The 14,067-nt window shown below is 42.5% G+C and overlaps 1 protein-coding gene across 3 annotated transcripts in view; it reads right to left on the reverse strand.

Annotated features, from left to right (window-relative positions):
• Positions 1 to 14,067, reverse strand: part of GNPTAB (N-acetylglucosamine-1-phosphate transferase subunits alpha and beta) — an 86,088-nt gene that overhangs the window by 29,157 nt on the left and 42,864 nt on the right. For all 3 annotated transcript variants that reach the window (XM_002711224.5, XM_070052755.1, XM_051845814.2), the window contains 3 exons: positions 2,006 to 2,167; positions 1,443 to 1,622; positions 1,033 to 1,203 (listed from right to left, as the gene is read on the reverse strand). In XM_002711224.5, coding sequence (XP_002711270.1) covers positions 1,033 to 1,203; positions 1,443 to 1,622; positions 2,006 to 2,167 — 513 coding nt within the window. The remainder of the gene's footprint in view (positions 1 to 1,032; positions 1,204 to 1,442; positions 1,623 to 2,005; positions 2,168 to 14,067) is intronic.

Here is a 14,067-nt window from a genome sequence, read left to right on the forward strand (position 1 = left end):
GCCTATTTATTCTTTTCCACTACTTGAAGAAAGCTGAGGACTCAATTCATGGATTAGTTTCTCACACCATGGTCTAATAATCTTTGATATAAATTAGCAACACATCAGTACAAAAGCATGTGAAAGCAGGTGGAATGTACAGCACCCGTCAGTGCTTTTGTGTCAGCTGTCAGTAACTCTTGTGTGCATTTGTGTGTAATCTTGTCTCAAGGCTGAGAGAATAAGCAGATGAACTCTCAGTATCCTTTATCTCCACCCATGAGGCTCTGTGAGGGGTAATGAGCAGTGCCCTGCTCATGTGCACCTGGCAGCATAGAAAGTACTGTACACAGTCACTGGTTTTGTGCTTGTCTCCCTGAGAAGCTACAATCTAACAGAGGTGGCAAATGAACAGAGAAACAGGGGATTGAGGCCAGTGGGGTGGCATAAACAGCAACAGGCAAAGAAGCTTTGTGCTGTTAGCACTCACAGATGCAGTCTTGTAACTTAGAAGCTTACAGTGATAATTCTTTCACTTATCCTTGATTCCGTCTAATACACATGGGTATTTGTATCTCCCCTGCTATGCAGACAGAAAACACAGGGTGAAGTCATTGTTTAGGATCACTGGGTCTTCCTAGACAGCTGGCTCCTGCATCTGTGCTCTTAGCCACTTCTCCATTGTGTTTCTCAAGAAAGCCACAGTGAGACAGGTTACCTTAACCGAAATTTCATTTATATCTTTGAAGCACTAATTTAAGCTAACTTTCCATGTCTGTCATTTTGCCAACAGTCAAACCAAAAGTTTGTGTTTGTGATTTTTCTTTTATTTTTGTTGTTGTAACATAAAATTTAGAGGGTCAGAAGAGTGAGTTGCTCTGACTGAGAATTTAGAGAAGCAAATTTCCTACTGCAGTTTTTTAAATTGCCCAATTGCTGACTCTCCTGAGTTATCACTCAAAAATACTTATTTGATCACATTTGAATATAGCAGTATATAAACATTTGTGGAGAGATTTCCAAGCTAGGTATGTCCTCCTCTTAGGCACTTACCTTCTGACCTTTGGAGTGACTGTAAAAATCATCTGGCCAGACATCTTTCCCAAACATCACATCATCATTTAAGTAAATAAACTTCTGAGATAGGCCTTCGATACGATGTATGTGACTTTCTATTGCAGGTGAGCTAAAGGTAGGCAAGTGACTCAAATTTCGAAAAACATCCTTGAACAGGAAAAAAGAAAAAACATGGAAAAGAGGGTGAATGAGTTATTTTGGTCTAGTTTTTGGAAGGAAGGCAGGCAGGCAGAAGGGGAGGGAAGGAAGGAGGGAAGGGGTTGGAAAAGTTAAAAGCATTTGTATAACAGAGAACAGTAAGGGGAATGAAATTATGGAGACCCTATACCACATTAAAAGAACACAACAGGAGACTACAGCCTTGTGAGGTTTGGAAAGTCAAGCACCTGGTGTGTTACTATTGTCACTCGGGGATTGTCAAGGTTCAGCCAGGATGGAATCTGTCCATTGGTGACAATGAAAATATTTCGAACCCATGGTGCATGCCTCTCAATAGAGCGCAGTGAGTATCTCAGCTCTTCATTATCTTCAAAACGGCTGGCAGAAATGTCTTCATCCTGCTTGGACTGAGAGAAACATGGAGCGTGGACAGGTGAAATACCCAGAAGCACACCTTCTCTTCCTCCTCCTCCTCTCCCCTGTGCTCAGAGTGCTCTGGCAGACTCGCAAAGATGGAATCTAATTTTACATAGGACAAAAATGTGAAAGACTAAGTCTACCATAAAAATCCCCAAACTCAAATACAGCATTTCTTTAATATATTTATAAAAAGGTGTCTGGATCCAATTCTAGGTCACTTCAATTAATATTAAAGCAATGGTGGTGAGTGGACAATTTGAAAAGTTTCAATCAACTCACTTCAAGTCCTTTTCCTTCTCTTAACGTAGTGGCTTACATAGTTTTATCCTTCTAAACCCTCAAACTGTGAAACAATCTCCATAACCCATACCTGGCTGATGGCACTCAGATCCCATAACAGGTATGCAGGACTTATGGTCAGTTCTTTTCCATCAATGGTCATGTTCTTCTTAGTTTGCTTATTCAGTTCTTGGAAATCCTTGGGGTTATTCAATTTTAGAAGTGCCACACTGGCCTCTGAATACAACTGCAACTATTAAATAACGAGAGTTACACAAAGGAAGAAACACCTTCAAATTCCCACTTTTGTCTTCAATCTTGAAATACCCAAGCAGTTTCAAAAAAAAAAAAAAAAAAAAAAAAAAAGAAGACCTTAAAACAAGGAGTGGGAGGGGTGGTCAACTGACCAGACAGAGCAGGACCCATCTGAAGGCTGCAGCTACTGCTCAATGCTGCCAACAGCTGCCAGATCTCCTGAGATGCCAGGACCTCCCACTCTCATTTGATATCTTCCCAACTTTTCAACGCTGGCTCAAATGTTTTTATTTCCCTACATTCAAACAAAGCACGTGCTGGCTAACAGCTGGTGACTTTTGATCAAAAATATTACAAATCTGCTCAAACTGGAGAAAACTCCACAATGTGACTTCACTGGAATTGTTGATAAGCACAGTGAGGTGTCTGAGCACTTTTTCTTAGTCACATGCCTAGGAAGGGCATCTTTGTCAGGGTTTCCTGAAGTACTTCTACAGGAAGACCACCTTTCAGGGGAGAGTTTTCAAGCAATAATAAATCTAAGAGGGAGCATCATAATGTCAGCCTGCACCCTGCTGGAGTCCCCATCCCCCTGTATGTTCTGACTCTATATCATACCATTTCCTATGAAAAGAGGTTTGCAGATCAGAAAATGGGGACAGGACTGAAACCACTAATTTAGGACTGCCAAATTCTTCTGCTGAACTGGCTCTTCTAATGGAGCTGGTGGTCTTCTCTCCTAATTTCCATACTCTTTAGAAGATTTTATTTGAAAGGCTGAGTTACCAAGCAAGAGGGAGTGACAGAGTGACACAGAGATCTTCCATTCGTTTGCGCCACAATGGTCAGGGCTGGGTCAGGTGGAAGCCAGGAGTCAGGAGCTTCTTCTGGTCTCCAATGTGGGTGGCAGGGGGCCCAAGCACTTGGGCCACCTTCTGCTGCTTTCCCAGGTGCCTTAGTGGGGAGCTGGATTGGAAATAGGGCAGCTGGGACACAAACTGACATCCATATAGGATGCTAGTACTGCAGACTGCGGCTTAACCCACTGCATCACAACGCCCTCCCTTCTTTCTTAATTTATACAATAAACACAAATTTATGATGGGCTTATTTTGGGCTCTTTCAATGGGTCCATGACTACACTTAGCTCATTTTCTTAGCAATTCCCCAAGTTTACCAAGGCTAAAAAACAAGAAGCTAGACTTAGAATTGCATTTCTATCTTCTTCCGTCCATTATTGAGTAAGGCATTAACTCTTACATATATGTAATTCCTTCTTGACTCACTATTTTCTTTTACCTTGTCAGTGCCTGGCATGTACTAAGCACCCAATACAGTCAGCTTTCATTGCTGTCAACACCCTGCCTCGGTATGCCGTGAAAGTTAGGAGGCATGCCCTGCAGGGCAGACATCCATCTGCCTGGGTACCTGCTTATCTCCCAGCTTCCCCTAACCCTTTCCTCCTGCTCACAATGGTTCCCACAGCACCTCTGAGGGCTTCTGGAGTGGAAAACACCATTACTCTAGAATAAACAATTCTAGTAATATATGAATATATAATATCAGTATAGGTAATAAGTCTATATACTAATATAGAATTTAAATTTTGTAAGTAAATACCTTTAATCTAATCTCATCTACCCAAATTGAATTATTTTGAAATTTCAAAGACATTTTAAATTTTCATAGATTTTTAAGCTTACTTAAGATAAATTCAAAATATAGAAAGGGATCTGAGACTAATATATTCCTGAAATGGAACAATATCCAACCGTGATCCTTGATTTCTGCTGCTAGCAAAGGTCATTTGCTGTTGGAAACTGATTTATAACAGTATTTCTTGTTTTGTTTGCCCAATGATCAACTTCACAGAAGCTGTAGATAAAATATATGTTATGGGGCACATGTTTTAGTTTACCAGTCAAGATCCCCACGTCCCACATCAGAGTGCTTGAGTTCAATACCTGGCTCAGCTCTTGACTCTAGCATCCTACTAATGCAGACCCTGGGAGGCGGTGTGATGGCTCAAGTAGTTGGGTTCCTAACTCCTACATGGAAGACCTGGACTGAGGTTTCCAGGTCCTGGCTTCAGCCCCAGCTGTTGCAGGCATTTGGGAGTAGACCAATGGATAGGAAGTCTTCTTTTTCAAGTAAATATATAAAGAAATTTTTAAAGTATGTTAAAGGTGCAACATATTAAAGTTAAAAATTAATGCCTTGACATTTATATTTTAACTTCCTAATACAGAAACTTTTTCACTTCAACTTCTACAACTGACTGAGTGCATATTTGCTAGACATTGCCCTGGGATTTCAGTAAATATCCAGGCTAAAGATTCAAACTCAGATCTATGTAACATCTAGGTATGGTCATCTACTTTTGCTTCTGCTGCTGGTCTGTGTGATACATTGAGATGGATGGTGACTACCCAGCAGCCCCAGCAGGCAGACAGCCAACCAGATACCTACCAATACAGAGTGGTAGCTGCTACTGTAGCTGTGTTAACCGAGGCAGGAAGAACACGAGGGGTGAGTGATCAGCCCTGCTGGAGGAGGTGCTGGCTGAGCTAAGCTCTAGAAATAAAAACTTGACTATCTAATACCAAGGGAAATGACCTTCTCAGCTCCATTTACAAAAGTCAACGGATATCGCCAACCAGCGTCAGAGAAGAAACTACAGAAACTGGCTGGAGAGTGAAACAGGAGCCAGGCTTTCACTGGTAAGTGTGCTCCACTTTTTACTACACTCTTTTCCTGACAGGTTCCAGGCTATGCACCATGTAAGCCTATGTAACTTCAACAGGAAGGTTGAGGGTTTCCATAATAAGACAAAAAAGAACACAAAATATAATCTCATTTCAAAATTAGTCACTGAAGTATGAAGAAAATTTACAAAAATAAGAAAAGATAACGTTTCAACTCCTGACACTAGAGGAAAAGAAAATTTACTTTCAAAAAGGAAAGTATATTAAGATGTTTCAGAAGCTGAGAAGGGGACTTCAGAGTCCCAATAAGGTGTTTAGAAATTCATAAGCATTGTTTTAGAATTATATCGGTTTATTCCATAATTTGTAGTGGCCCTTTGATAAAAAGGTCCATCACTTGGACTACCATATTAGCAGCCCTACTTAGGGCTGATTTCTAATTACATATGCATTAAAGGGCAGGAATATATTTCCCACAGTAACTATTCAATAATTGAGAGGGAGATTACAAAGAGTTTAAGGGAATATTTACATGTATGAGAAAGATTTCCTTTCACAATCATCATCCAAATTCTGAGTAGACAAGGGTGAGGAAGTGCCCTCCGCTAGCCACAAGGTGGCAGCTCACTCATGATCTTCATTACTATTGCCACAAAACAGGAGGCAAGGAAGAGTGGTTGCAGTTTGGGCCCTAGACAACTGTCAGCATGTGTAACTTCCCACTTGAAATTATAAGTTCATCTAAATTCTTTCAATTCTAAGTTCCTCAAAGAAGGAACAACCTCTCAACCCACAACAGACATGTTTCTCAGCTTGACTGAGAAATTCTTTTTTTTTTTTTAAAGCCACTGAGATTTCAAGATGTTTGCTATTTTATCATCATCTTGAACACAGCTCTGCACATCAGCACATTAGGCACAGAGAAGAAGAACAAAAGGGTAGTCAAGGACAGAACCTGGGTAAGCTATGATAGCTGGGCATCAGATGGATGGATGTGAGTCAGTAAAGGCCGATTTGGATGATAATCAAGAGAAGTGCTGCAGAAACCAAGAAACAGTTTCAAGAAGAAAAATGTTGGAGTAGGCAGTTATAGTGCAGCATGTTAAGTTACTGCTTGGGGGTCCAGCGCTGTGGCGCAGTAGGTTTCCATGTTTATAACTACATTAAAACCTGATTATCAAAACTCCTGGTTTCTTATTCCCTTAATTTTGATATCTGTTATTTATCTTAAAAAATATATCAGGATTCAACATTTTTCTTCTTCTTTTTTAAAAATGTTTACTTATTTTTTCATCTACTTGAACAGCAGAACTAGAGGCAAAACCATTCCCTGGTTTACTTCTCAAATGTCTGCAACAGACAGGTTGGCCAGGCTGAAGTCAGGATCCCGGAACTCTGCGGCTAATTGGGATGCATTATCAGAATCAGAATTGGTACAGTCAGGACTGGAACTGGCATTCTGACATGGGATGTGGCTGTCCAAAGGAGTAATTTTTTTTTTAAGATTTAGTTATTTACTGGAGAGGCATAGTTACAGGCAGAGAGAGGCAGAGAGAGAGAGAGTACCTTCCCTTAAGCTGCTACTTGTGATGCCAGCATCCCATATGGGTGCCAGTTCGAGCCCCAGCTGCTCCAATTCTGAAGTTATCTTTTAATGTCATGTTAAAATAAAAGTAATGTTAAAATAAAACAATTTAAAATCATAATATCATACTGGTCATTTATTTGAAAAGCAGAAAGAGAGAGAGAAAGAAAACAAGACAGAGGATATCTCGGTCTTACATCCACCTGCTCACTTCCCAAAGTCCCACAACAGTTAGGGCCTGGCCAGGCTCCAGCCAGGATCCAGAAATGCGGTTTGAATCTCCCAGAAGGACGTCAGAGATTCAAATATTTAAGCCACCATCTACCACCTACGAGGATGCACATTAGCAGGAAGATGGATCAGAAGCATGGAGTAGCCAGGATTCAAACCAGACTCTCAGATATGGGATGCTGGTGACCCAAATGACAGCTTAACCCACTGTGCCATAATGCTTGATTCATACTGGTATTTTTAAGTGTTAAAAAAAGAGGCTATACTGGGTTGCATAAATAATTGTGTGGAAAAACAAACAATTGCCTGTGTGCAGACACTATTTCTAGGACACTTTCAATCATGGGTGATTTTGTACTCAAGGAAACATCTGGCAATGTCAGAGACACTTCCTGTTGCTACAACTGGGGACGGCTGCGTTACTGGCATCTACAAGACAGAGTTCTGAGAAGCTATTAGAAATCCTACCATGCACAAGACAATCTCCTACAGGCTAGCTGTATCTGGACAAAACTCACTATGCAGATTGAGCAAACCTGCTCTAGGACAACAGGCAAATTGAAAACAATGACAAAAGCTTTCCTATAATAAGTTATAGTCCCAGCCGGCGCCGTGGCTCAATAGGCTAATCCTCCACCTTGCGGCGCCGGCACACCGGGTTCTAGTCCCGGTTGGGGCGCCGGATTCTGTCCCGGTTGCCCCTCTTCCAGGCCAGCTCTCTGCTATGGCCAGGGAGTGCAGTGGAGGATGGCCCAGGTGCTTGGGCCCTGCACCCCATGGGAGACCAGGAAAAGCACCTGGCTCCTGGCTCCTGCCAGGATCAGCGCGGTGCGCCGGCTGCAGCGGCGGCCATTGGAGGGTGAACCAACGGCAAAAGGAAGACCTTTCTCTCTCTGTCTCTCTCTCTCACTGTCCACTCTGCCTGTCAAAAAAAAAAAAAAAAAAAAAAAAAAAAAAAAGTTATAGTCCCAACACTTCTAAAGTGCTAAGATCCAATCTGTTTTAGGTTGATTTGATATAGTCATTAAAAATATTTTAGGAAAAAATATTTCTGCTAATAACAACTGAAAAAACGAAGTAGCACCTTTTAGCAATTTGACAACTCAAGGTATGTCCTGGCAGTTTTCTAAAAATTAAATCAGCTCGAGAGTTGGGTGTTTAATCTACTAAAAGGATACTATGCTTTAAAAGAACAGGTACAGGGGCCAGTGCTGTGGCGTAGTGGGTAAAGCCACTGCCTGCAGTGCTGGTATCCCACATAGGCGCGGGTTTGAGTACCAGCTGCTCCACTTCTGATTCAGCTTTCTGCTGTGGCCTGGGAAAGCAGTGGAAGATGGCCCAAGTGCTTGAAGGGCCCCTGTACCCCTGTGAGAGACATAGAGGAAGCTCCTGGCTCTTGGCTTACGGATCAGTGCAGCTCCGGCCATTGTGGCCAATTGGGGAGTGAACCAGCAGATGGAAGACGTCTGTCTCTTTCTCTCTCTCAAACTTTGCCTTTCAAATAAATAAGTAAATCTTAAAAAAAAAAAAAGAACATATATAAGGAATGATTTCAAGAAAGTCAATGAAAGAAGGACACTTATAGGGCCTGCATTGTGACACAGCAGATTAAGTCACCACTTGCAACAACAGCATACTACACTGCCGTGCCAGCGTGTGCCCTCGATGCTCTGCTTCCAATACAGCTCCCTCCTAATACTAATGGGAAAACAGGGAAAGATGGTCTAAGTCCTTGTGCATCTGCCACCCACATGGGAGACTCTGATGGAGTTTCAGCCTCCTGGCTTTGGCATGCTCCAGGTCCTGGTCATTGTAGCCATTTGTAGAGTGAACAAGATGGAAAATCTCCCTCTCTGTCTCTCCCTCTCTCACATTACCTTTCAAGTAAATAAATCTTAAATAAATCATAAAGGGTGGGAGGACTATTAGTACAATATTACAGGTTAGTCATCCATTATCCAAAATGCAGTATATACATATGTATAATGAGATCTCTTGGGGATAAGACCCAGCATCAATTCATTTTTTTTAAAGATTTATTTATTTATTTGAAAGTCAGAGTTACAGAGAGAGAGAGAGAGAGAGAGAGAGGTCTTGCATCCGTTGGTTTACTCCCCAATTGGCTGAAACAGCCTGAGCTGAGCTGTTCCAAAGCCAGGAGCCTAGAGCCTCCTCCAGGTCTCCCATACAGATACAGGGGCCCAAGGACTTGGGCCATCTTCCACTGCATTCCCAGGCCATAGCAGAGAGCTGGATCAGAAGTGGAGCAGTCAGGACACAAACTAGCACCCACATGGGATGCTGGCACTATAGGCAGTGTCTTTACCTGCTACACCACAGTGCCGGCCCCAACAATTCATTGTTTTTAAATAAAGATTTATTTATTTATTTGAGAGGCAGAATCACAGATAGAGGGAGAGACAGACAGAAGGTCTTCCATTTGCTGGTTCACTCCCCAGATGGTGCCAACGGTCGAAGCCAGACTGATGCAAAGCCAGAAATGAGGAGCTTCTTCCAAGTCTCGCACACTGGTACAGGGGCCCACGCACTTGGGCCATCTTCCACAGGCCATCAGCAGAGAACTAGATCAGAAGTGAAGCAGTCAAACTGATGCCCATATGGGATGCCGGAGGTGCAGGTGGAAGCTTAACCTACTACCTCACAGCGCTGGCCTCCAGATTCATTTATGTTTCATATATACCTTATACATACCATCTGAAGGTTATTTAATACAATATTTTAAATAGTTTTATACATGAACAAATTTTCACAACAAGGTTAGGTATAGAATTGTCCCCTCTGGCATGATGTTGGTCAAAAGTTCTACATTTGAGTATTTGGGATTTCACATTTTTCAATTTGGGATGCTCAACTTGTGCTACAATTTTCTATAACCTTCAGCAGGCACTGCAAAGAGCTTTCGGGGAACAGAGTCAGGAAGGACAATGTGCTGTTCCCACCCTTCCTGCACTCTCCTTTCTGTCTAAATAAAGCCTTATGACCTTCAAGACATAATACAGCCTCTTTCTCTTTGAAAACTTCATGCACACCTCTGACCCATGCAGATATTTCCTGTCTCTACGTGTGAAGTCTTAAGTCTGTACTTCTGCCCTAAGTAGCTACTCATACACTCTCAATTTGCTCCCTGAACACCTGACATATACACTGTCAGCTTCCAAAATGTGACTGTAAATACTTGAAGACAGGATCCATGACCCCCATCAGCATTAGCACAGCCACTCAGCACTCAATCCTACCAAATTAACATAAGGTGAGAATTCACTTGAGAGCCCTTAGAAGATCTCCCACAATAGTTAACATGTTAAAGACATAAACAGAAACACAAACCAAAAAACAAATTTTAAAAACTCTACTTGAATGAAAATATCCAAGCACTGAAAGAATGATTCAGAGTGGCTTGAAAACAAAAACTAATAGATAAATCCACTCTATTGCATCAAAACAAAACTAATACATAAATCTACTCTATCAAAAGGTGAATTCTGTGTTCATCTTACCCAAAAATTCTACAGCTAAATTACAGGACAAAGAATCAGATCATCAAAGGGCACAAGCAAAGGTGTTGCAATCTAGAAGGCCTCTCATAGGAAAAAACAATTTATAAGAGTCAACAGGAGGCCGGCGCCGCGGCTCACTAGGCTAATCCTCCGCCTTGCGGCGCCGGCACACCGGGTTCTAGTCCCGGTCGGGGCGCCAGATTCTGTCCCGGTTGCCCCTCTTCCAGGCCAGCTCTCTGCTGTGGCCAGGGAGTGCAGTGGGGGATGGCCCAAGTCCTTGGGTCCTGCACCCCATGGGAGACCAGGATAAGTACCTGGCTCCTGCCATCGGATCAGCGTGGTGCGCCGGCCGCAGTGCGCTGGCTGCGGCGGCCATTGGAGGGTGAACCAACGGCAAAGGAAGACCTTTCTCTGTGTCTCTCTCTCTCACTGTCCACTCTGCCTGTCAAAAAAAAAAAAAAGAGTCAACAGGAGAGTTTTTATAAATTTTAATTCATTATCTTGCAAATTAACCATTTTCAAATTCCAAGTCCCCTCCTCAAGAAAAACAAAACAAAACAAAACAAAATGAAAACTCAGGTTTTAGTCTAAACTGGATGCCAAAGACAAAGTTGTTGTTTCTAAGTAGTAATTATAGAGTAAATATTTCTGGTAGCAAAAACCTAGAGTAACTTATGTGAATAATCACACTGCTGAAAAGTTTCCCTTTATTTTATTCCAAGGCCCTTTACTGTATGTTGACAGTCACAATTTTCTTCTTGCTCGTTCCTTCAGCAGAGATTTCTTGAGTGACCCTTGGAATACCAAGTAATCCCAAGGGGTCCGAAGGTGCCTGTCCTGAGATGTTCTTTCCTCAGGAGGGTCTATGGGACAGAATTGAGACCTGAAGGGTTGGAGGCTCCACAAAGGCCTCTTGGAGGAGCCTGGGAGGGCAAAGTGGTTCAGCACTTTGGGTTCTCCCAGCGTTCAGGTCAATGCCCCAAAGGCCCTCTCTTCCCACATGTCACGTGCATTTCCAATGCAACACACCTCAGAGTGGGCTCTGGCTCCCTTCCCTCGAGACTTGCTTCTCCACGGAAGCTCTTCGTGGGGTTAATGCCACCACTTCCATCTTCACTAGAAACATCTGCTTCCTCTTTCATTCTGGCTTTCCTCTTTCCACATATGTCATCAAGTGATGCCGACTCCCTTTCAGATGTTTCTGGAAACATTCCCAGTGTTGGCATCTACTTGCAAGGCACTTACGGAATGGCCATGTTGCTGGGCTATAGAAGCAGTGACTGAGCTGGTTTTCCTGCCTCTAGCCTCTTCTCTAACAGCTATCACATGCTCCCCTACAATGTTCCTTAGACACAGATCAGACTGTATCCTGCTTCCTGCTCTCCATGCTTCCAGGAGAAAGTGCATGCAGATGCCTTGACAGACACCTACTCAATCTGGCCTCAGCAATATCCCTCCTGTGCTCTGGCTTCTAGGAACTGCTGCCTTGGCTCCCTGAAAACACCATTTACTTTCAAGCCTCCAGCCCTTTGCTTAGGCTGTTCCCTCTGCTTAGAATGGTTTTTCTCCCTTTTCTGACAGAAGAAGGACAGCTCTGCTCAGGGTCCAGCTAAAGCCATTCCCATCCTGCGGAAGCCTGCCATGCCCACCAGCACACTTAGGAGTTTGAGTATTCTTGCATACTTTGTATAAATCTTTACTTGGAACTAGTCTTAGACCAAAATAATTTAAGTGCTTTATCCACTCAGCTGTTCCTGGCACAACCCTTGGTACAGGAGGTATTTAATAAATGCTATCTAAATGCATCAGGAACACAGTGGTGGGAAGCTTCATTTTCAGAGTACTCATTAAATCCAGGAAGTGTAGCCTAAGGAAGGAGAGTCACTCGAAGAACTGGGCTCCAATGCTAACTGTCCTTCCTCTTTCTCATTTTCTCTCTAGCGTCCTCAACTCACAAGTCCTATTCTCTGAAGGGGACTGCAGGTGTTGAGATCATGTAAATGATCTGCAACAAATGCTATGAATGATGCATGAGCCATGCGGGGGCTTCACAAAGATGAGCCTGAAAATCCAAATAAATCTCAAAAGGGTGAAAGAACTGTGGAAAGGGATATTATCATGTATGGGGCCTGCTGGTGCTCCTTGTCCAATTCAAGTTGCTACCCCACTCTTATACCACGCCCCGTACTACTCAAAAGAGTTTGCAGAAGGGTCAACCATTGCTTGGAACTGGCATTTTCTGGAAGCACACACCCACCCATCACTAGACACATGAACACCAGGCAGCACTGGAGCAACTGCAGCAGAAGAAATCTGGAAGAATCTGGAAGTGGAATGAGCTTGTATTTTAATAATGTTTTCCAGTTGGAATTAGATAAATAGAATCAAGATTGTTGTTTGTTCTGCCTAAGAAGTTGAGCTGACAGTCAAAAGTACAGATATGCATGCATGCATCTATAATTCTAGGACTAATAAAACTAATCTTTGATTTTATCTGAAATAAAAACTAATCTATGGTTTTATCTGCACAGATCAGTACAAAAATAACTGCAGAGAATAAGGGTAATATTTATTTTTAAAATAACTGCAGATTAACAAAAATATCTACCCTAATATTACACTTCAAAGCACAATAAAGAATGCCATAGAGGAAAAAAGACAAAAATGTTATCCATATTAGCACTGTATTACAAAGTAAAAACATGGCATAAAAAAAAAAAAAAACTAAGAGGAATTTTTGGACATTGTATAAAAAATAAGTAGGGCTGTTGTTGTGGCATAGTAGGCTAAGCCTCCTCCACCTGCAGTGCTGGCATCCCTTATAGATGCCGGTTCATGTCTCAGCTGCTCCTTTTCCAATTCAGCTCTCTGCTTACAGCCTGGGAAGGCAGTAGAAGATGGCCCAAGTGCTTGGGTCCATGCATCCATGTGAGAGACTCAGAAGAAGCTCCTGGATCCTGGCTTCGGATTGGTGCAGCTGCAGACATTGCAGCCATCTGGGGAGTGAACCAGCAGATGGAAGACCTTCTCTCTGTCCCTCCTTCTGTCTGTAATGCTACCTCTTAAATAAATAAATAAAATCTTTAAAAAATAATAATTAGCATAGGAACTAGTAAGAACTCCCCTAATCACAGCTCACATACTACTATCCCTGTCTTCGATCTCTTACCCACCCTCAAATTGTTCAGTGAAGCATGATAGGAGGAGGAAAAAAAGAAACAGGTGATCTAAACCCAGTGGCAGAATTCAAGAGCATTTCATAATAAAAAATCAAAGAAACTGGGGCTGGCATTGTGGCATAGTGGGTTAAGCCACTGCTTGCAGATGCTGGCATCCCATATGAGCACCAGCTTAAGTCTCAGCTACTCCAATCCAGCTCCCTGCTAATGTACCTGGGGAAAACAGAAGGTGGGCCAAATACTTGGGCCCGTGCTACCCATGTGGGAGACCTGGATGGGGTTCCAGGATCCTGGTTTTGGCCTTGCCCAGCCCCAGCCTTTGCAGCCATTTAGGGAGTGAACGAGTAGATAGACTTCTGTTTCTTTCTCTTTTTTTCTAACTCTGTCTTTCAAATAAATAAAATAAGTCTTAAGAGAGAGAGAGAGAGAATGAATTAGGGCCTAACAAACTCTGAGCCAGGAACTTCATGCCCTCTACTCTAAGATAAAAGATATTAGAATATTTTTGACAGAATAGCAGGCATCTTGATATAAAGCCAAGTAGAAAGTACACTCACATGGACTGTGTCCTAAACCACTCCAGCAAATGGCTCTGGGAATAATAACTGTTAAGGAAAAGGCATGTCATTGACCATCCTCAGAAGTCAACCCCAACAAATGACATCCATGTTCATGCCTGA

The sequence above is a fragment of the Oryctolagus cuniculus genome, chromosome 11 (genome assembly GCF_964237555.1).
Source record: "Oryctolagus cuniculus chromosome 11, mOryCun1.1, whole genome shotgun sequence".
NCBI classification, from domain to species: domain Eukaryota; kingdom Metazoa; phylum Chordata; class Mammalia; order Lagomorpha; family Leporidae; genus Oryctolagus; species Oryctolagus cuniculus.